Source organism: Pseudochaenichthys georgianus, unplaced genomic scaffold (genome assembly GCF_902827115.2).
Source record: "Pseudochaenichthys georgianus unplaced genomic scaffold, fPseGeo1.2 scaffold_565_arrow_ctg1, whole genome shotgun sequence".
Classification (NCBI taxonomy): Eukaryota; Metazoa; Chordata; class Actinopteri; order Perciformes; family Channichthyidae; genus Pseudochaenichthys; species Pseudochaenichthys georgianus.
Genome location: NW_027263126.1, coordinates 27456 through 50158, shown reverse-complemented (window position 1 = coordinate 50158; position 22703 = coordinate 27456). Strand labels below are relative to the sequence as shown.

The window sequence follows — 22703 nt, the reverse complement described above, 5'->3', positions numbered from 1 at the left end:
TTCCTTTATAGCCTAACATTAGCCGCCTTTAGCTTAGCGGTGGTCACGTGAAGTCATGTGACCGTGCTGTAGTTCCTTTATAGCCTAACATTAGCCTCCTTTAGCTTAGCGGTGGTGACGTGAAGTCATGTGACCGTGCTGTAGTTCCTTTATAGCCCAACATTAGCCACCTTTAGCTTAGCGGTGGTGACGTGAAGTCATGTGACCGTGCTGTAGTTCCTTTATAGCCTAACATTAGCCGCCTTTAGCTTAGCGGTGGTCATGTGAAGTCATGTGACCGTGCTGTAGTTCCTTTATAGTCCAACATTAGCCTCCTTTAGCTTAGCGGTGGTGACGTGAAGTCATGTGACCGTGCTGTAGTTCCTTTATAGCCCAACATTAGCCACCTTTAGCTTAGCGGTGGTGACGTGAAGTCATGTGACCGTGCTGTAGTTCCTTTATAGCCCAACATTAGCTTTTTACTTGTCCGAAGCTTCCATGTGTCATAAAAACAGGGTTTGCAAACTGACTGTGTGAACTACTAAACGTCATCACGCCAACATAAGACCGCTTTTAGTTTAGGGATGGGGATGCGGTGGAGTCTTGTCCATAAGAAACACGAGTTCATGAGCTTTAGAGGTTGATATTGGTTCACTGTAAGGCTTTATCAGCCACTATGATAATGTAGAGGAGGGTGATAAGCAACAAGGCCCCTGTCTGGACTAACCCTAACAATAACCCTAACCCAGGGAAAGTTACTGTGCATTCTTCCTGGTGAGATGGAGGCCTTTGAGTGGAAGAACATCTTTTGTCGAGCAAACAGGAAGCAGAGGCAACATGAAGGTATCTTTCTATCAACCATTGTTGCGTCTTCCCTTTCCAATTTGCCAACAAAAACTATTCTATGTCCTCCTGGTGTTTGCCTCGTAAGAAAATTGAAAAACGATCATAATAACCGGTAAAGGAAAAGGAACCCTGTGTGTTCAACAGGCAGAGAAACACCTCTTAAACCTCAGTGAGTTCTCTGCCTCCTGCTAGCCGTGAGAAAGCTCTCAGTCACCTCGGGGGAATGTGTGTTCGAGATAAGGACCCAGGAACGATTAAATAAAATCCCGGAGAAAAGGCCTGTGCTTTCAAAGCTACTGTAACAGCTGGGCTAATCAAAGCCATTTCCCTTCCCTCCCCAAAAAGTCCCCGACAAAGCCGATCCCCCTGGCAAAACCCTCGCCATCCACCCTGGGAATTCTCCTCGGTACAAAAAGTGCCATTCTGAGAGCGGCCATTTAGCTAAAGGGCTTCATTTAAAAAAGGCGGTAAGCATGCTATAATGGAAGCAAATAAAGCTGCAAGGTGATCTCAAGTCAGCTTTCCAAATATCACATCCAGCATTCTTCTGTAATGGACGGCAAATTAGCAGCGAGGGCAACAGGGTTCAGATTGGTTATCTAGCCAAGATCTTAGCTGGCTTTTCTTTAGGTGTTTCTCTAATTTCTCCCGTTGAAAGATGACCTGCTTAAAAAGTGAAAATGTCGATTTACTCTCTTCCCTCCCACAGCGGCGCTGGATTTCCACTGTTCCCCTCTACTTATTCTACTGGATGCTCTCACATTTCTCCTTTCTCCATCTAGACCTCTCTTTTCAGTCTTTGCTCGCCACTAATCCTTCCTGTCTAGCCATCATGTTCCTTCCTTCATATTCCTGTCTTACTGAACCCCTTAAGTAAATAATATCCTGCTTTTGTCTAAATTCCTTCAATAGTGCTTTATTATCAGAGTAGTATCATATTGTTTTATTTTCACGGTCTACTGTATATTTTCTACTTTTTAATAGCTGTTTTAATTCTATTTTGAGATGTTTAAATTCTAGCATTGTTTATTTCTACTCTTTCATTTCTACATATAGTTCTACATAGTTGTATTTCCACATGTATATTTTTCCACACATTTCTTTCAACTTTTAATGCTATTTCAGAAATATTTTGGACTGTTTATTTCTAGTGTCTTAATTTATCTTGTGTAGATTGCCTTGTTCTATCTACCTACCTAGTACCTACCAGTCAGTCCATCCATCCATCTATCTATCTATCTATCCATCCATCTATCCATCTATCTATCCATCCATCTATCCATCCATCTATCCATCCATCTATCCATCTATCTATCTATCCATCCATCTATCTATCCATCTATCCATCTATCTATCCATCTATCTATCTATCCATCTATCCATCTATCCATCCATCTATCTATCTATCTATCTATCATCTATCCATCTATCTATCCATCCATCTATCTATCGATCTATCCATCTATCTATCATCTATCCATCCATCTATCTATCTATCTATCTATCCATCTATCTATCCATCCATCTATCTATCTATCCATCATCCATCTATCTATCTATCTATCTATCTATCTATCCATCTATCTATCCATCCATCTATCCATCCATCTATCTATCTATCTATCTATCTATCTATCCATCTATCTATCTATCTATCCATCTATCTATCCATCCATCTATCTATCCATCTATCTATCCATCTATCTATCCATCTTTCTATCTATCTATCTATCTATCTATCTATCCATCCATCTATCCATCTATCTATCCATCTATCTATCCATCTATCTATCCATCCATCTATCTATCTATCTATCTATCCATCTATCTATCCATCCATCTATCCATCCATCTATCTATCTATCTATCCATCCATCTATCTATCCATCTTTCTTTCTATCTATCTATCTATCTATCCATCCATCTATCTATCTATCTATCCATCTATCTATCTATCTATCCATCTATGCCTTGTTTTGTTGTTTTTTATGCTGCTGCAACGCACACATTTCCAAATTTGGCATCACTAAAGTACCTCTTATCTTATCTTATCTTATCTTATCTCTTTACCCTCAATCTTCATATCATCCAGTTTATTGAGGTATATCAGTCGGTATCAAACTGCTTTGAGTTGCGTTTATAGTTACTCAAAGTCAGATGTGTTTACCCTCCGATAGGAAAGGGGATAGCGGTGAGTTCCCTGCTTACAGAGCGTGTCCGACACCCAGCTGCATTCTGGGTGATCCCTAACTTTAGACCTACACAGAGATCCTGGATCCGAACCACCGTTTATGGGAAAAGTGGAACTGAACAATGGGATTCGGTCCAAAAGGTCTTGAGGTAGTTTTGGCCAAGTATGATGGCTAGTACAGTATGGTCTAAATACCAAAATACATCCTGAAACTTCACGTGCAAAATGAATAAGATTGATCAGAAGAATCAGAATCAAGTTTATTTCCAGGTGCGTTTACAAATACAAGGAATTTGCTTTGGTAAAAAATATAAGGATAATAAAAAAAGGATGAGAAGTTGTTTCTTAAAAATCCTTATTTTTTATTATCCTTATATATTTATTTTTATTGACCTACTTTACAACTTATTTATTTCAAATTCCTTGTATGACAACACAATAAAATGTCTTTAGCCGTCTTTAAAAAGGGATTACGGCCGCAGTTGTTAACCTAATTTATTATACAGCTTAGTTGAATACTCGATTGTGATTGGTCGATTCCAGAAGTGGTTAATTCTCGCTAACAGACCGTTGCTAAGGAGGATGAAGGGACTACAACAAACATGAGTTTTCTCCGTCAGAAAAAACACTGGGAATGCTTTTTAAATATTCCTTCAAAACATCAGAAAAAGAAAAAAATTATGACGCAGCTTAGTTGAATACTCGATTGTGATTGGTCGATTCCAGAAGTGGTTAATTCTCGCTAACAGACCGTTGCCAAGGAGGATGAAGGGACTACAACAAACTTTATTTTTCTACATCAGAAAATAAACGGGGAATACTTTCTTAAATATGAATTCAAAACGTCAGAAAAATCAACGGAAGAAGACAGACAGGAAGTAAACACTAACAGGAACAGGGATGGCTTTGGACTTTTAAAAAAGTCACTCTGAAGTCCATTTAATTCATAATATTATTTACCCTTTGTTACGTATCTGTATTAATTAGATTCAAACCAATGCAAGGGGACCATTTAGTAGTTGGGATTAGATTAGTTTTAGGGTGTTTAGTTATGTATAATACATGTTCTGTTATTAATATATATTGTAAATACTTTTAGTTTACTTTCTGGGTCCTATTCTCAAGCTTCAGATCAGGGAGTCCCATTTCACACATGTCCATTATGTCTTATAATTGTCCTTGTATTTGGAAATTTGGTAAAAGAGCACTTTCTCTTAACCGTAAATCAGTACGACGATTCCTAATCGAGAGATCCAGCGACGTCAGGACACAAATCAATCTCTCAATTGACAAAGTACGTAGGCGTATACATATAAATATATATATATAAAAAAGAGGGAAACATCAACCTTCTGCTACCTTCTGTATCACTTTTCCAATCAGAGAATTCCTCGCACAAAGGCCTCATTGAGCAGCGAGAGACTGGGGGCTTTGTCTCCCAAAGGTTAGTTTCCCCCAGTCAGAGACTACACCTTCCTCCACAAATCCCTCCACATTCTGCCCAGGTTAAGTGGAATGCAGCCCATAAAGAGCACCAGCAATGATGGGCACTTTTAAATAACAAAAACAAATATACCGCTACTTTTTTATACCAATATCGCCATATCTGCCATTTGTTTTTCTTACTTATCGAGTTATTTTATTATAAATAACGTGTGCATACTTAGTTGTTTTTGTAAGTCTACTCTTCTCACTTTATATGCTGTTGTACATTTCCAAATAAAGGCATTCTGATTATATCACAATGTTTTGAGGACAAAGGGCACAAGTGGTTGCATTTAGTACAACTTTTAAATTAACTTTCATGAACAGAAAACACACTTTAAAAAAGGTTGAAGCTACAAAACATAAAAGCCACCGGATTCAGTTGTATTTAAATATCCAAGTTAAATAATTGTGTAACTTTTGTCCTTATTTCTGAACAAGGGTATTGTTTCACATTTGAGTGATTCATTCAAAAGTAAGGTTACGGTTAAAGGGGATGCAGTCCGTAAAGAGGACGAGGAATTATGAAAGTGCAGAGGAGGAATTCTAAATATTAAATCTGAAGGTATTGAGGACAGAAAAGCACCATTGCTGTTGGTACGACACGGTGTTAAAGGAAGTTATCATGTTATATTTCTTTCATGTTTTGATACTCAGATTAGGTCATGTATTTTTAGGTAACTAGTATTTGTAACAGATACCAGAGGTTTGAGAAGTACTCAGATCTTGTTCTTGAGTAAAAGTAGAAGCACTCAGATCTTGTACTTGAGTAAAAGTAGAAGTACTCAGATCTTGTTCTTGAGTAAAAGTAGAAGCACTCAGATCTTGTACTTGAGTAAAAGTAGAAGCACTCAGATCTTGTACTTGAGTAAAAGTAGAAGTACTCAGATCTTGTTCTTGAGTAAAAGTAGAAGCACTCAGATCTTGTACTTGAGTAAAAGTAGAAGCACTCAGATCTTGTACTTGAGTAAAAGTAGAAGTACTCAGATCTTGTACTTGAGTAAAAGTAGAAGTACACAGATCTTGTACTTGAGTAAAAGTACACAGATATTGTACTTGAGTAACAGTAGAAGTACTCAGATCTTGTCCTTGAGTAAAAGTAGAAGTACTCAGATCTTGCACTTGAGTAAAAGTAAAAGTACTCAGATCTTGTACTTGAGTAAAAGTAGAAGCACTCAGATCTTGTACTTGAGTAAAAGTAGAAGTACTCAGATCTTGTACTTGAGTAAAAGTAGAAGTACACAGATCTTGTACTTGAGTAAAAGTACACAGATATTGTACTTGAGTAACAGTAGAAGTACTCAGATCTTGTCCTTGAGTAAAAGTAGAAGTACTCAGATCTTGTACTTGAGTAAAAGTAGAAGTACTCAGATCTTGTACTTGAGTAAAAGTAGAAGTACTCAGATATTGTACTTGAGTAAAAGTAGAAGTCCACAGGTCTTGTACTTGAGTAAAAGTAGAAGTACTCAGAACTTGTACTTGAGTAAATGTAGAAGTACTCAGATCTTGTACTTGAGTAAAAGTAGAAGTACTCAGATTTTGTACTTGAGTAAAAGTAAAAATACTCAGATCTTGTAATTCAGTAAAAGTAGAAGTACTCAGATCTTGTAATTCAGTAAAAGTAGAAGTACTCAGATCTTGTACTTGAGTAAAAGTAGAAGTACTCAGATCTTGTACTTGAGTAAAAGTAGAAGTACTCACATCTTGTACTTGAGTAAAAGTAGAAGTACTCAGATCTTGTTCTTGAGTAAAAGTAGAAGTACTCAGATATTGTACTTGAGTAAAAGTAGAAGTACTCAGATCTTGTACTTGAGTAAAAGTAGAAGTACTCAGATCTTGTACTTGAGTGAAAGTAGAAGTACTCAGATCTTGTACTTGAGTAAAAGTAGAAGTACACAGATCTTGTACTTGAGTAAAAGTAGAAGTACACAGATCTTGTACTTGAGTGAAAGTAGAAGTACTCAGATCTTGTACTTGAGTAAAAGTAGAAGTACTCAGAACTTGTACTTGAGTAAAAGTAGAAGTACTCAGATCTTGTATTTGAGTAAAAGTAGAAGTACTCAGATCTTGTAATTGAGTAAAAGTAAAAATACTCAGAATTTGTAATTCAGTAAAAGTAGAAGTACTCAGATCTTGTACTTGAGTAAAAGTAGAAGTACTCAGATCTTGTACTTGAGTAAAAGTAGAAGTACTCAGATCTTGTACTTGAGTAAAAGTAGAAGTACTCAGATCTTGTAATTGAGTAAAAGTAAAAATACTCAGATCTTGTAATTGAATAAAAGTAGAAGTACTCAGATCTTGTACTTGAGTAAAAGTAGAAGTACACAGATCTTGTTCTTGAGTAAAAGTAGACGTACACAGATATTGTACTTGAGTAAACGTAGAAGTACACAGCCTCTTGTACTTGAGTAAAAGTAGAAGTACTCAGATCTTGTACTTGAGTAAAAGTAGAAGTACACAGATCTTGTTCTTGAGTAAAAGTAGAAGTACCAGAGTGTAGGAATACTCTGTTACAGTAAAAGTCCTGCATTCAAAATGTTCCTCAAGTGAAAGTAGAAAAGTATTCTCATCAGAATATAGTGAAAGACAGTGAAAGTAGTCGTTGTGCAGATTGGTCCATTTCAGAATAATGTATATGATATGTTTTATAATGATTGATCATGAAAGTGTTCTCAGAGCTGGTGAAGGAGCAGCTAGTCTGAAGTACTTTGTAGACTGCAGGGTAGCTGGTGAAGGTGCAGCTAGTCTGAAGTACTTTGTAGACTGCAGGGTAGCTGGTGAAGGTGCAGCTAGTCTGAAGTACTTTGTAGACTGCAGGGTAGCTGGTGAAGGTGCAGCTAGTCTGAAGTACTTTGTAGACTGCAGGGTAGCTGGTGAAGGTGCAGCTAGTCTGAAGTACTTTGTAGACTGCAGGGTAGCTGGTGAAGGTGCAGCTAGTCTGAAGTACTTTGTAGACTGCAGGGTAGCTGGTGAAGGTGCAGCTAGTCTGAAGTACTTTGTAGACTGCAGGGTAGCTGGTGGATTTACTCCAGGTGGAACTAAAGTCTGATTCAACACCTGATTATATTTCACATCATTCATCCACATCTGTGAAGTAACTAAAGGGATTAAATACATGTAGTGCAGTAGAAGTACAAAGTATCAACAACAAGTATCTCAAAATGGTCCTTAAGTACTTGAGTAAATGTACTTAGTTACTTTACACCACAGCAGATTACGTGTTTAAAGTGACCCTCCAAACCCTGTGTTTACCTTTCAGGAAGTTCCTGTTTTGGGCAGTCCTGGTAGTGCCGGATGAAGAACCGCTCGGCATCTTCTCTGTCTCCGTGAGACACCGTGCTGCCGTTCAGCAACACCACAGAGGGCAGCCTGAAGACAGGGACATTCAAAAGTATAGAGATTAGATTCATGACAATTTGAAGTTAGTATGTGTGTGTAGGTTCAGACTCACTGTGCTAAAAGGAGGCTACATCTCTCCTGGTCGGTGTAAGTCTTCAGGAGAGGAATCCCCTTCACTTTCACTTCCTTCAGCTTCGGGAAGAAATTCAGCCTCTCGATGTCCGTCCATTTGCTGAGTCCTGAATAACAAAGCTTTTATTTAGGACACACCATGTCTCTACTGGGACATGTCTCCATGCTTTAATGTTCAAAAAGCTCTTTATTTTTCACAAAATGACGTTCAAGGGACTTATTTTCAGGTGTATATCAGTATGTAGTGTCTCTACTTTAAAGAGTCCTCTCCTGCTGATGTTCAGGTGTATATCAGTATGTAGTGTCTCTACTTTAAAGAGTCCTCTCCTGCTGATGTTCAGGTGTATATCAGTATGTAGTGTCTCTATTTTAAAGAGTCCTCTCCTGCTGATGTTCAGGTGTATATCAGTATGTAGTGTCTCTACTTCAAAGAGTCCTCTCCTGCTGATGTTCAGGTGTATATCAGTATGTAGTGTCTCTACTTTAAAGAGTCCTCTCCTGCTGATGTTCAGGTGTATATCAGTATGTAGTGTCTCTACTTTAAAGAGTCCTCTCCTGATGATGTTCAGGTGTATATCAGTATGTAGTGTCTCTACTTTAAAGAGTCCTCTCCTGCTGATGTTCAGGTGTATATCAGTATGTAGTGTCTCTACTTTAAAGAGTCCTCTCCTGCTGATGTTCAGGTGTATATCAGTATGTAGTGTCTCTACTTTAAAGAGTCCTCTCCTGCTGATGTTCAGGTGTATATCAGTATGTAGTGTCTCTACTTTAAAGAGTCCTCTCCTGCTGATGTTCAGGTGTATATCAGTATGTAGTGGCTCTACTTTAAAGAGTCCTCTCCTGCTGATATTCAGGTGTATATCAGTATGTAGTGTCTCTTCTTTAAAGAGTCCTCTCCTGCTGATGTTCAGGTGTATATCAGTATGTAGTGTCTCTACTTTAAAGAGTCCTCTCCTGCTGATGTTCAGGTGTATATCAGTATGTAGTGTCTCTACTTTAAAGAGTCCTCTCCTGCTGATGTTCAGGTGTATATCAGTATGTAGTGTCTCTACTTTAAAGAGTCCTCTCCTGCTGATGTTCAGGTGGATATCAGTATGTAGTGCCTCTACTTTAAAGAGTCCTCTCCTGCTGATGTTCAGGTGTATATCAGTATGTAGTGTCTCTACTTTAAAGAGTCCTCTCCTGCTGATGTTCAGGTGTATATCAGTATGTAGTGTCTCTACTTTAAAGAGTCCTCTCCTGCTGATGTTCAGGTGTATATCAGTATGTAGTGTCTCTACTTTAAAGAGTCCTCTCCTGCTGATGTTCAGGTGTATATCAGTATGTAGTGTCTCTACTTTAAAGAGTCCTCTCCTGCTGATGTTCAGATGTATATCAGTATGTAGTGTCTCTACTTTAAAGAGTCCTCTCCTGCTGATGTTCAGGTGTATATCAGTATGTAGTGTCTCTACTTTAAAGAGTCCTCTCCTGCTGATGTTCAGGAGTATATCAGTATGTAGTGGCTCTACTTTAAAGAGTCCTCTCCTGCTGATGTTCAGGTGTATATCAGTATGTAGTGTCTCTACTTTAAAGCGTCCTCTCCTGCTGATGTTCAGGTGTATATCAGTATGTAGTGTCTCTACTTTAAAGAGTCCTCTCCTGCTGATGTTCAGGTGTATATCAGTATGTAGTGTCTCTACTTTAAAGCGTCCTCTCCTGCTGATGTTCAGGTGTATATCAGTATGTAGTGTCTCTACTTTAAAGCGTCCTCTCCTGCTGATGTTCAGGAGTATATCAGTATGTAGTGGCTCTACTTTAAAGAGTCCTCTCCTGCTGATGTTCAGGTGTATATCAGTATGTAGTGTCTCTACTTTAAAGCGTCCTCTCCTGCTGATGTTCAGGTGTATATCAGTATGTAGTGTCTCTACTTTAAAGCGTCCTCTCCTGCTGATGTTCAGGTGTATATCAGTGTGTAGTGTCTCTACTTTAAAGAGTCCTCTCCTGCTGATGTTCAGGTGTATATCAGTATGTAGTGTCTCTACTTTAAAGAGTCCTCTCCTGCTGATGTTCAGGTGTATATCAGTGTGTAGCGTATCTACTTTAAAGAGTCCTCTCCTGCTGATGTTCAGGTGTATATCAGTATGTAGTGTCTCTACTTTAAAGAGTCCTCTCCTGCTGATGTTCAGGTGTATATCAGTATGTAGAGTATCTACTTTAAAGAGTCCTCTCCTGCTGATGTTCAGGTGTATATCAGTGTGTAGCGTATCTACTTTAAAGAGTCCTCTCCTGCTGATGTTCAGGTGTATATCAGTGTGTGGCGTCTCTTCCTTAGACCTGAGTTGTTGAGGTTGATGCTCCTCAGATTGGGGAAAAGGCGCTGCAGAGTTTCTGGAGAGTCGCCCACACAGTCCACGCTGTTGTTGGCCAGAACCAGCGTGTTCAGACTCGGGTAAATCCGCCCAAACTTCCTGACTTCCTTCCACTCCTGCAGCTGGTTGTCTGTGATCTGCAGCAGGCGCAGAGACGGACAGGAAGTCTGCGACTCGGACACGGTGTTGAAGCCGTTCAGACACAAGAAAAGCTCCTCCAGCCTGAAGGAGGAGGGGATATGTTAGAGAAATATACAAATAGGTAAAAATAAAACCTTATTTAAGTTCATTTACTCCTTTCAGAATCGAGATATCGGCGAATTGGGTTTAGTTTAACATTTAGTTAACATTTAATACGATTATTTAGATAAACACAAGTTAAAGCTTTTGCAAAAAACAATTATATTGACTAATATACAAATGGGTACAATGAAACCTTATTTTCCAGCCATATCTGCATTTAAGCTATTTCCTCCTTTCATTAAAAATATAAATGAAATTGAGATATTTATACAACTATACTGTAAGAGGTTGAATATATGTCCAATAAAAGACGAAATAACTCATAAGAGAATAAAAATATGTAAATAAATATAACAGGTTAAAGCAAGAATGTGCAATTAAAATGTAAAATAAAGATATGTACACAAGAGGCTAAACAAAATATCCAATAAAAGATTAAATAAAATACAAATATTTATTAAAACATAAGAAGTTAAAGGTCACCTATCATGCTATTTTGAGCTAATAGCATAGCTCTCAGATATATACAAAAATATATTAAAAACATGTCGATGAAGTGTTTTGCTCCAATCACCAAACAGATCATTCTAGCCATGCCTCATGTCCCTCTATTTCACTTCCTGTTTCTAAAGTGCTGATTTGGGGATAAAGCTTTAGGAGGGGTCTGAGCTCATGCGGGACCCGGCAGCTACCGTCAGGGGTCTCAAACTCAAGGCCCGGGGGCCAAATCCGGCCCGCGACTTCATTTTATGTGGCCCCGCAAGAGCTTGCAAAGAATATAATATGTTTATTATACGGTTACATGCCACTTTATAGAAGCAGGTTGCCCATAAACTACATGTCCCACAATGCATCTCGTTTTGTGACATGCGCACTGAAGAGACTTGCAATTATTTGCCCTAGACTTCTGCTTTCAGACAGTTATTTACTAAGTTATTATCCTATCCCATAATAATCCAATTCAGAGGCAATAATGTAATATTTAATACATTATTTTATATATATATATTATATTTATATAGTTACAACCGGCCTTTGAGTGCAACCTTTATGCAAATGTGGCCCACAATGAAATTGAGTTTGACACCCCTGGTCTAAACTAAATGCTGCCGTGATGAAACTCCATATCATGGATCATCAAGGCTCTGAAACAGTCTGGAGCTCAAAGGCTTTCTCTCTTGCCGGTTATACCACAAGGTGAGTTCCTTTCTACTTCCTGCTTCTTCACATACATGCTCTCCAGCACAGGTTAGCTCTGAGTGTTAGCGATGCTAATGTAAACACCGACCATATTACGTCCAAAGCAGTCGGGCATTGTTTCTGATAGCAGCGTTTCTGATTGGGCCGTGGGTCCACATTTCAGATGTTACGTCATATCGGACGCAAATCTGGATCAGCTCCGTTGCTCCCCGTTTTTAGAGATTTGGGTACGGAGGAAAAGAGAGAGGGTTTATTTCCTGATGCTGCGTGAGTTCCCCGACACACCGGGGACACATGGTGATGGAGAACAGACATCACAAAGTGACTTTTGCCTGATAGGTCCCCTTTAATTAAACTAACAAAAAAATAAACATCAACGGTTTACTGGTACTTCACTGTAGAGCCATTTAATCAACAAAAAAAAACTCGAAGACGCTTTGACAGAGAAAAACACAAAAACGAAGAAAATACATAAAGAGACAAACAAAACGTCACTTACTCAGGTGTGTGTTTGGTGAGTGTGTGTACGGTGTCCCAGCTGATGTGTGTGTTGATGAGGACGAGCTGTCGGACTCTGGAGAACACCTCGGCCATGCAGGGCTCCAGCTGAACGCCCATCAGAGGGTTCATGCTCAGGTTCAGGAAGTCCAGGTGGGGGATGTTGGAAACGATGGCGCAGATCTGGCAACCCACGAGTAAATACCAAAACCTTAGAGCAGTGTTTCTCCAACGGTTTCACACCAAGGACCACCTCACTCCCCAAATATCCAGAAACAAAAAGGCCTGCTCACCACTCCAACAGTTTATGACAAATGACAGCCTAATAATGACAGCTTAACGTGAATCAACAATACAAACACAACTACGGATTCTACAAGCTTTCGTTCGTACGCGATTTTAAATGCTAACAGGTTTTACACCTCTTATGAAATGTCGACTACATTTGTTACAAGGCATATGCAGGAATCCTGAAGTCAAATGTAAAACCTTTCAAGACCTTTTTTCAGACCCTTTCCATACATGTTAAGACCTCATCGCCAGTTAAGCGAGTTTTAACCGGTTACCTTGAAAAAATATTTTTTTAATTTTAAGTTTTTAAAGTTAGCCCATCATCCATCCTTACTATGGCATTTGCCACTTATTGACGTACAGGTAAGCCAGTTGTATTGTGCCATACGGGTTCATGCCGTTATGAGGGGGCCTCACCTCCTCATCTGAAGCTCATCTGAAGCGCAAATGCGGCGCAATTAGTGTAAGCTCGCCACGGTTTACCCACCCCCCCCCCTCCCGCAGCTCCCAAGCTGAGAAAGTGTGGGCACCCCTGATATACAGTATTGATTGTCCTTCTTATCTTCCAACCATTTGGACGCAGATTTGCATTTCCCCATAACGATGTTGTTTAACAACCGGCGTAAACGGACCTCCGCGTGCGATCAAGCAGTGAGCGTGAGACGTCCTGTTCAGATGACGTCAAATCCAACGGGATGCCATCAATAAACTCCAGAATCACACTGCACACCTACGCCATGACTACATTCAGGCAGACTGTAGAACACATCCTCTCTGGACCATTTATAGACTTACTGAAGACAAGCTACGAAATATAATACCATGGAAACCGCCCTTTAATACTTTTTAATAGTCTTAATTTTCGCTAAATTGATTTATCAACTTGTAATACTTTTTAAGACCCCGCGGACCCCCTGATTACGGAGTTAATGTCCGAGCCAACAGACTCACAGATCGTTTTCTACTGAGAGATATTCAAAAGCACCGCATGTAGTACGACACAAACCTCCGCTGTGGATTTTCAAAACTAAATACAGTAAAACTATGGTTGCAGGCCCCAGTTTAACATCATTTCAATAAGTTCATTATTTACACTGGTCCATTTATTTAGCAATATACTCACGGACCACACTTTGAGAAACACTGAATTAAAAGAACGTATTGCACGATTGTTCGTTATACATCGCCCCTACCTCTTCCCAGTCTTTGAGCTGATTTTGGGACAGGTCCAGCTCGGCCACGTGAACACAGAACGCTGCGATGTCGGACCGATCTCCAGCTTTATTGATCCCAGAGCCGCTCAGAACGAGAGAGCAGGGCAGGTAGAGGCGGTCTGCAAAACAAAAAGTGAGGTTTTATGACATTCAGAGGCTTCAAACACTTCATCCTCTACGATGTATAGCTATTTATCAAACAGCTTTGTTGAATACTCGATTCTGATTGGTCAATATGGACATTCTAGAGGTCTGCTATTTAAAAAAGAAAGAAAAAACAGGAAGTAAACACTAAAGGGAACAGCAGAAGAAGACAGACAGGAAGTAAACACTAAAGGGAACAACAGAAGAAGAAGAAGAAGAAGAAGAAGAAGAAGAAGAAGAAGAAGAAGAAGAAGAAGAAGAAGAAGAAGAAGAAGAAGAAGAAGAAGAAGAAGAAGAAGAAGACAGACAGACAGGAAGTAAACACTAAAGGGAACAGCAGAAGAAGACAGACAGACAGGAAGTAAACACTAAAGGGAACAGCAGAAGAAGACAGACAGACAGGAAGTAAACACTAAAGGGAACAGCAGAAGAAGACAGACAGGAAGTAAACACTCAAGGGAACAGCAGAAGAAGACAGACAGACCGGAAGTAAACACTAAAGGGAACAGCAGAAGAAGACAGACAGGAAGTAAAGACTAAAGGGAACAGAAGAAGAAGAAGACAGACAGGAAGTAAAGACTAAAGGGAACAGAAGAAGACAGACAGGAAGTAAACACTAACGGGAACAGCAGAAGAAGACATACAGGAAGTAAACACTAAAGGGAACAGCAGAAGAAGACAGACAGGAAGTAAACACTAAATGGAACAGCAGAAGAAGGCAGACAGGAAGTAAACACTAAATGGAACAGCAGAAGAAGACAGACAGGAAGTAAACACTAAAGGGAACAGCAGAAGAAGACATACAGGAAGTAAACACTAAAGGGAACAGCAGAAGAAGACCTATTTTCTTTCTCTCCCTTGATCCTCCTTAGCAACAGTGTGTTATGCTTAGCAACAGTGTGTTATCGAGTGTTAAAAACCTCTGACTTGTCGCAATTGACCAATCAGAATCGAGTATTCAACCAAGCCGTGTAACATGACTCTCTGCCTGTTTTCACACCTTTGACGGGGGACCCCGGCAGGCTGGGCATCACCATGACTCCCTGGCCGTAGGGGAAGTTCTCCGGGCTGTATTTCTCGCTGAGGACTTGGACGAAGGTGCGGCTCTCCTCTTCATCAGAGGACGTCTCCATGGTGTCCATGGTCCAGGCCCTGAGAACAGAGACACAACTGGGTCAGTTCCCTTCTTCTCTCTGGTGGTTCTTGATGTGGAATTATACAGAAAAGCCCAAAAATGTTACCCGTTTCTACCTGATTCTGTTCGTAAGGCCCTCTGTTTGACTTCATTTAATGAACACTGATATGATGTGATGATGACAAAGTGTCAGTCAATTTGAGAAAGCTCACTGTGCATTTTTATAACTTTTGATTCGTCTACTGTGAGTGGTCACAGTTACAGTTAAAGAGTGGTCTTGGGAAAGCTCCCGTTATTAAATACTGTGGACTGTTTTTATTCTCATAAAAAGATATATGTACAGTATTGTAACGTTTAGCAAATTATGGCCAGAGAGGAGAAATTGTATTTTTCTTGAACGCAAGAATCCTTTTTCAATAGTTTCCAACAATTAACCGTTTTCAATTTGTTTCCCGGTTGCTTTGAGCGATTTTAGTTCAGATTCTCGCTGGTGATGTCACTTTGCACACACCCACCCACCCACCCACCCACCCACACACACACACACACACACACACACACACACACACACACACACACACAACACACACACACACACACACACACACACACACACACACACACACACACACACACACACACACACACACACACACACACACACACACACACACACACACACACACACACACACACACACACACACACACACAGAAATAAGGAAAGGCTAACAGTATTAAACAGATTAAGATATTGCTGTATTCAATGTGGCATACATATTTGGTAATGTCAGCTTTAAGTTGTTTTATCGTGAAGCTTAAGAGTAGGTAAGAGTACGCAGTCATTTTCCTGACTTAATGCATGTTGCACAAACAAATACAAAAAGACAATTGTATTTGGTTTGCTTAGTGTGTCGGCGTGATTCGTCCCCATTTGAATACAACTTGGTGTCAGGGCGTAGCTTTGGCCAAGGACGCCTTGGACATCTGAATTATGGTGCAAATACCTGTGTTATCATTCACTTTTGGACAAGGCCTTCACTGCTGATGATGTCTAGTGAATTATAACGACATCATTCCTAACGATATAACCTCGGCCCCGGTCTCACCCCGATCAGCCCTATCAGTTTCTGATCATCTTAAACTGTGTGCGGTGTTTCTGTCAGGGGTCGTTTCTGATTTCACAGATTGCTACGACTCATACCTCTGATGTAGCAGAGACCAAAGGGAAGCTTGTCTTCAGCGTCACCTCCGATCACATCGTCTCCACGGCCGCTGAGAGAACTGTGGAACAAGAGGAGAAGAACACGAGTTCAACTGGGGTTGGGAACCAGAGGGAAGTACAGAAACTGTCTTTGAGGTAAATGAAAAGACACAGAAGGATCATATTTGGAACAACATTTATTTTTAATTGGGGCGAACTCTTCTTCGGTTTTCTGCACTCAACATCCACAAATATGAAAACTAAATACTTACGGCCCGTCCACACAGCGGCGTGCGTTGAAGCTTCCCTGTTCACTTTGAATGGGGTGACGTCACTTTTAGCCGAACTGCATTGTGGGAAGCGACGTGGAGCGTAGCTGGCGTGGCTCGCTGCAAAAGTTGAGCAATGTTTAACTTTTGACGCCTCGGCAGAAGCGTCAGCCAATCGAATCGTATGCCAGTACGAGCTCTAGCCAATCAAATCGCTGCTTGTGTGTCAGGGGCGGGAGATTCATGTGATTGGTTGTTGGTCGAGTTTCAGACACGCCCGCCGGCAAGCGTCAGCGCACGCCGCCGTGTGGACGGGCCGTAATTTGAGATGTTGAGTGTAGCTGCGAGGAAAGCAATCACAAAGAAATGGCTCAAACCAAACAGAGGATTGGTACGGTGTCATTTATGAAATCTTTGTAATGGAAAGAATAACTAGGAACCATTAGGGATGCACGATATTGGTTTTTTGAAACCGATACCGATAACTTCCTGCTTCTCAAGACCGATAAAAAAAAAAAAATTACGCCACTAATTATTTTAACGCGATTAACGCATGTGTATTTTTTTTCCTCGGCCGCCCCGTAGTTTCAGAGCGCATCGAGTTTAAAATACCATCTACAAGCTGATGCTGCTGACAGCCCCGCTGCTGACAGCCCCGCTCCTGCCGCCCGCTTGTGGCAGACCACACTTCCACGCTCACCGGCAGGCACCGACTGGCCATCGGGAGGACCGGGAGGGTGTGTGTGTGTGTGTGTGTGGCCCGAGCAAGCGAGAGAGAGACCTTACGTGCATTGTTGTTGTTAGCATCTGGTGCTAGCTAGCTGCGCTAACGGATAGGGATGTCCCGATGACCTTTTTTTGCTCCTACTTTGATCATTTGATTTTGACAATCTGCCGATACCGATTTTTCCCGATCCGATCTTTATGCAATGCATTAAGAGAAAAAAAAGGTAACAGATAACGGCTGGTCATCCAACGCGATGAGTTCAGCTATCTTGGCTGTTATTGTGTTGGCCTTTTCTCTGTTCTGGGGCCGTTTCTCTTTCCTTTTGAAAGTCTCTGAAAGTGTCGGTTGTTTCAGTGCCGTTACCCGAGTGGCCGCTGAGTACTCGCCGTGTTGTTGTTGGTGTTTGTTTCTCAGGTGGCGTATTAGATTGGTCGTGTTGAACGTAGCTCTGTTCTTTCTACCACGCGGAACCTCCGCCTTGCAAACATTGCATCTGGCTGTTACACTGCCTTCGCTTTCAATTTCATAACACTTCCAAACTCCTGACATTTTCTCTGTCCGACTCCCGAGTCACCAGCTGGACGTAGCCTCTCGTTAGCTTGCTGCTGCTATTAGACACTGCGCCCACTCTGTTGCCAGATTTCAGAGAAATAAGCAGGTCTGAAAACAAGCCCAAAGGAAGCAACACATACATGATGTTGTGTAATCTTAAACCAAAACTAAGTCCTCAGGATGACTTTAAGACGTGAACAAGGTCATTTTTGTTTTGTAACATTAAATAAATAAAAAATATTTTATAAAAAAAAAAGAATCCCGATCCCCGTTTTTTTTTCTCCCGATCCCCGATTTTTTGAATATCACGTGATCGGCTCCGATCCCCGATCACGTGATCGGGACATCTCTACTAACGGATATAAGGAGCTGTTTAAATGAAAATAGAGGAGCGACATTTCGCCACAACTGCGCCGAGCACTTGACTTGATGCAGGCAGCCAGACAGCGGGACAATGGCGATATTTCAGGTGACTGATCAGGTTCGAAGTATTAGGGAGCGCTGGATTTGTGAAGAACTCCCCTCTTCCTAAACCACTAACACCACAGTACTGGCAAAACGGGAGGAGCCGAGTGAAAAACAAGCGCCCCTCATCCCAATCCACCCACACCGCAGGATTTTTTTCTTTTTTTTTACCCAAAAAATATATTGTATATTATCAGGGCTATTAATACTGGTATCGGGTTTATCGGGATGACGTCATAATTCCTAATATCGGACCGATAATTATCGTGCATCCCTAGAAACAATGCCCGACTGCTTTGGACGTAATATGGTCGGTGTTTACATTAGCATCGCTAACACTCAGAGCTAACCTGTGCTGGCGAGCATGTGTGTGAAGAAGCAGGAAGTAAAAAGGAACTCAGCTTGTGGTATAACCGGCAAGAGAGAAAGCCTTTGAGCTCCAGACTGTTTCAGAGAGGATCCTTGATAATCCATGATATGGCGTTTCATCACGGCAGCATTTAGTTTAGACGGTAGCTGCCGGGTCCCGCATGAGCTCAGCCCCCTGCTTTTTAAAGCTTTATACCCAAATCAGAACTTTAGAAATGATCTAGAATGATCTGTTTGGTATTTGGAGCAAAACACTTCAGAGAAATTTGTTATGCTATTGCCTAAAAGCAGCACGATAGGTGACCTTTACATTTCAGGAAATTTGGGAGAAATGGAAAGTGTATATTACCCCGATACGCCCTTCTTTTTATTTAATGATCTATACTGTCAATGTTTAATATTGAAAAGAAAACACTCCATGTTCTTGTGTGTTTATTGTTGTTGTTTTGTTAAGAAAAAGAAAAAATACGGACCACTCTGTAAAACTATTAACTACATATGTACACTGAAGTTGAAAAGTGACACAGAAAGACAGACGAGTGAAACTTGCACAACAGGTAATGTGAAAGCCAGAGGTTTAAGAAGTACTCAGATATTTCACTAATTTCTGAAAAGCAGCAATACTACTTTGCTTCCTAGATAATATTATTATTACTACTGGCTTCTACTTTTTAGGTATTCAATTCCAACAGGAATCTGTAAGTTATTATGTCAATATATTTAAAAAAGTATCTGTATTTTCACTTAATTCTGAAATGTTACACTTATTTGTATCTTATAAATACTGCTTTCTTACTTAATTTCCCAGTATGTGTACTTCTGTAAATGTTTTATTTTATTTTAAATACTATGTGCACACCTTTTTATCTCAGTGTGATTTTTATTTTTAGTCTCTATCTATACTTTGCTGTAACAATGTAAACTTCCCCTCTATGGGACCGATGAAGGATTCTGGTGCTCTGTACTGGCATCAAAATATACTTTAAGTACAAAAAGTAGTCATTTTCCGGTATGGCCCATATCAGATTTAAACATATAAAATGTTGTGTTATAATTATTAATCCATTAATGGGATTCTTCAAATGACTTGATATACTGCTGAGTATCTTAGCATATAATAATACATTATGATTTAAATTCTGTGTTATAAATCCATACCTGGAAAGTAGCTTGTAAATTATGGTATAAAGTAGCATAACATGAAAATACTCAAGTGAAGTACAAGTACCTCAAAATGATACTTAAGTATAGTAGGCTAACCTGGGTAACTACACATTTCTCTGCTCACCAGCTACACGTCTGAGTGTTTTCTTCAAATCGTCATATTTACCAAGCAGTTTGGTTTCATAACAAAAGTCCAACTTTAAAAATACGCTTGCTACTGCCCCCCGTGGTGCGACTGACTGGTAACAATGCTGAACCCAATACAAGAACTACAGTTATACATACAGTTAAGACTCGTCTTATATTGATGTTTAAATGCCGAGTTAAACGGAAAGTCAGGAGGATTTAAGAGAAGTCAGGATTATAACTGTACGTGTTATATTCAGTTGCTAGAGGCTAATACAACGTTAAATTAAGAGGTTTTTAATCGCAGTTCGGCAAGGCATTATGCGAAGAAATATAGATTTACATAAAGTAACAACTCGCGTTTTAATGTTGTTTTAATGCCGAATTAAACGTTGAGTCATGACGATTTGGGAAAAGTCATTATTATTGTATTACTTATATACGCTTAGTAGCATCCAATGCAACGTTACATTTAGATGATATTTTAACGCTGGGTAACTGGCAATAATGCTGAACTAAATAAGATAATTACAGTTTTACATAAAGAAACGATCGCTTCTCATTGTTATTTTAATGCCGAATTGAAGGGCGAACCATGACGATTCAGGAAACGTCAAAAATAATAACTGTGTTATATTTGCTTGCAAGGAGCAAATACAATGTTACATTTTGAGTTTTTTTTCACGCTGTTAATGGCAACAATGCTGAACCAAATAACAGTTTTTCATAAAGAAAGGACTTGCGTTTTATTACTATTTTAATGCCGAATTAAACTGCAAGCCATGACGATTCGAATAAAGTCAAAAGTATAACTGCAAGTGTTTTATCCACTTGCTAGTAGCTAATACAATGTTAGATTAAGAGGACGTTTTGTAACTGGTGACAATGCACAACCAAATGCAAGAATAACAGTTTTACACAAAGCAACGACTATAATTTACTTGTTGTTTTAATGCCGAATTATACTGCAAATCATCCCGATTTAAGAAAAGTCGAAATGAGAACTGTACGTGTTATAGTCACTTGCTAAGAGCGAATACAATGTTACATTAAGAGGTTTTTCAACGGAGTTTTGCAATGCATTCTGCGAGCAAGGTAAGAATTGCAGATTTGGGGGGGGGCAGCTGGTTACGAAACAGGCCTGTCTGCGAATCTCCCTCATGCAAATGTACCTAAATAACATTATTAACAGAAACCCAGGGAATATTATGAATTTCACATTTGAACGCTTTTAACATGACTGTCCACAGCGAAATGTATGTTTCAAGTACATGTTTTTACGGCTTGTATCAGAAAAAATTGTTTTTTTAGATGTAATATTCTGCTAAAGGTCGATGCTTTATGATGAGTTTAAAGCAGACATCTTATATTATTATTAATGCTGTATTTTGTCACTAATACGCTGTTGTTGTGAGACCATTTTACTCACCGTCTCCGGAACCTCGATGTTTGTTTTTGTATTCTTCGGTTAGTTGACAGGTTTAAGACCCGCCCCCTCTCCCGGATGTGACGTAGTTTAAATGTCATGTTTTTTTCCTGTCCTCTCCTGACCGTCAATGTTAAAAAACAAAACTGAAATTGACGGAATATATAATAAATCACACATTTCTGAGGTTTAATGTTTGAATCCAATCAATTGACAATGTTATACTATGAATACTTAAATTGTCTATATAAATATATATACTAAATACCCAAATAAGGCTTGTTTACATTTGAATTTTGTGCAGAAATTGAAGGATATCCATTATTTACATTATATAAAAACATGAAATCCAGGACTAATCAACCAAATGTTTATAAATATGTGCATTTTCTAGCCTTTTCAAGTAAATTGCATCGAAAAATAAGACATTTTTCCTCTTTTTTTTTATTCTGGGGGATTTTGTACAGATATGCCACACTTTATAAATGATAAACCGGGTATTTAATGCACAGATTAATTCATTTGATGCTCAAAACTCAACTGCTTTGTTCGTGATCCAATTCTAACACTATGGGGCCTTTCTCATTTCTGTAATTCCTATCCTCGTGTCTTGTGCTGTGTTCACACCGGACGCGATGCGAATATTCGCTTCGGGTTAGGGTTAGCAAGGCTACAGTCAAAAACCAGGAACAGACTACAAAGAGACATTTTCTCCCACAGCTGATATGACAAGTGTAAGAGTAGAAAGCAGCACAAGAGGGACTCATTTTACACCAGATGGACGTTAAGACAGCCTATTTGCATGCACCCATTGATTGTGAAATCTATATGGAGCAACTAGAAGGCTTTGAAGAAAAGTCAGTAACCGGGGAACACCTAGTTTGTAAGTTGCAAAAGTCTCTCTATGGCCTTAAGAAATCAGGTAGAAACTGGAATGCTATGTTACACACATGTCTGAGTGAGAACGGTTTCATACAGAATCCAGCTGATCATTGTGTGTATACAAGAGAGAAACATGATGAAAAGGTCATCATGATTGTATGGGCTGACGATCTGATCATAGCAGCAAGCACACAAATGCACTGGAAGCTGTAAAGATTATGCTTTCTGACAGGTTTAAAATGAAGGACCTGGGAAAGTTGAAACATTTCCTGGGAATTTGATTTTTACCAAACAGAAGGAGAAGTTAAAATGTCTCAAAAGAAATATATAGGCAACATCCTAGAGAGGTTTGAAATGCAGGATTGCAAGGCCAGGGACCCCATGTGAGCCAACACTTGAACAAACTGATGATTCTGAAAAATTGACAGACCCAACTAAATACAGAGAGGCAGTGGGAAGTTTAATTTACTTGTCC

At 39.7% G+C, this 22703-nt stretch overlaps 1 protein-coding gene across 1 annotated transcript in view; it reads right to left on the bottom strand.

Moving 5' to 3' along the window:
* Positions 1-21192, bottom strand: part of tecta (tectorin alpha) — a 67776-nt gene extending 46584 nt beyond the window's left edge. Inside the window, exons 1-9 of the mRNA XM_071202559.1 lie at positions 16521-21192; positions 16249-16328; positions 14911-15062; positions 13746-13885; positions 12263-12444; positions 10286-10542; positions 7953-8079; positions 7754-7870; positions 4327-4365 (exon numbers count right to left, since the gene is read on the bottom strand). Of these exons, the coding sequence (XP_071058660.1) occupies positions 4327-4365; positions 7754-7870; positions 7953-8079; positions 10286-10542; positions 12263-12444; positions 13746-13885; positions 14911-15052 (1004 nt within the window). The 5' untranslated portion in view covers positions 15053-15062; positions 16249-16328; positions 16521-21192. The remainder of the gene's footprint in view (positions 1-4326; positions 4366-7753; positions 7871-7952; positions 8080-10285; positions 10543-12262; positions 12445-13745; positions 13886-14910; positions 15063-16248; positions 16329-16520) is intronic.
* Between the last annotated feature and the right edge of the window lie 1511 nt (positions 21193-22703).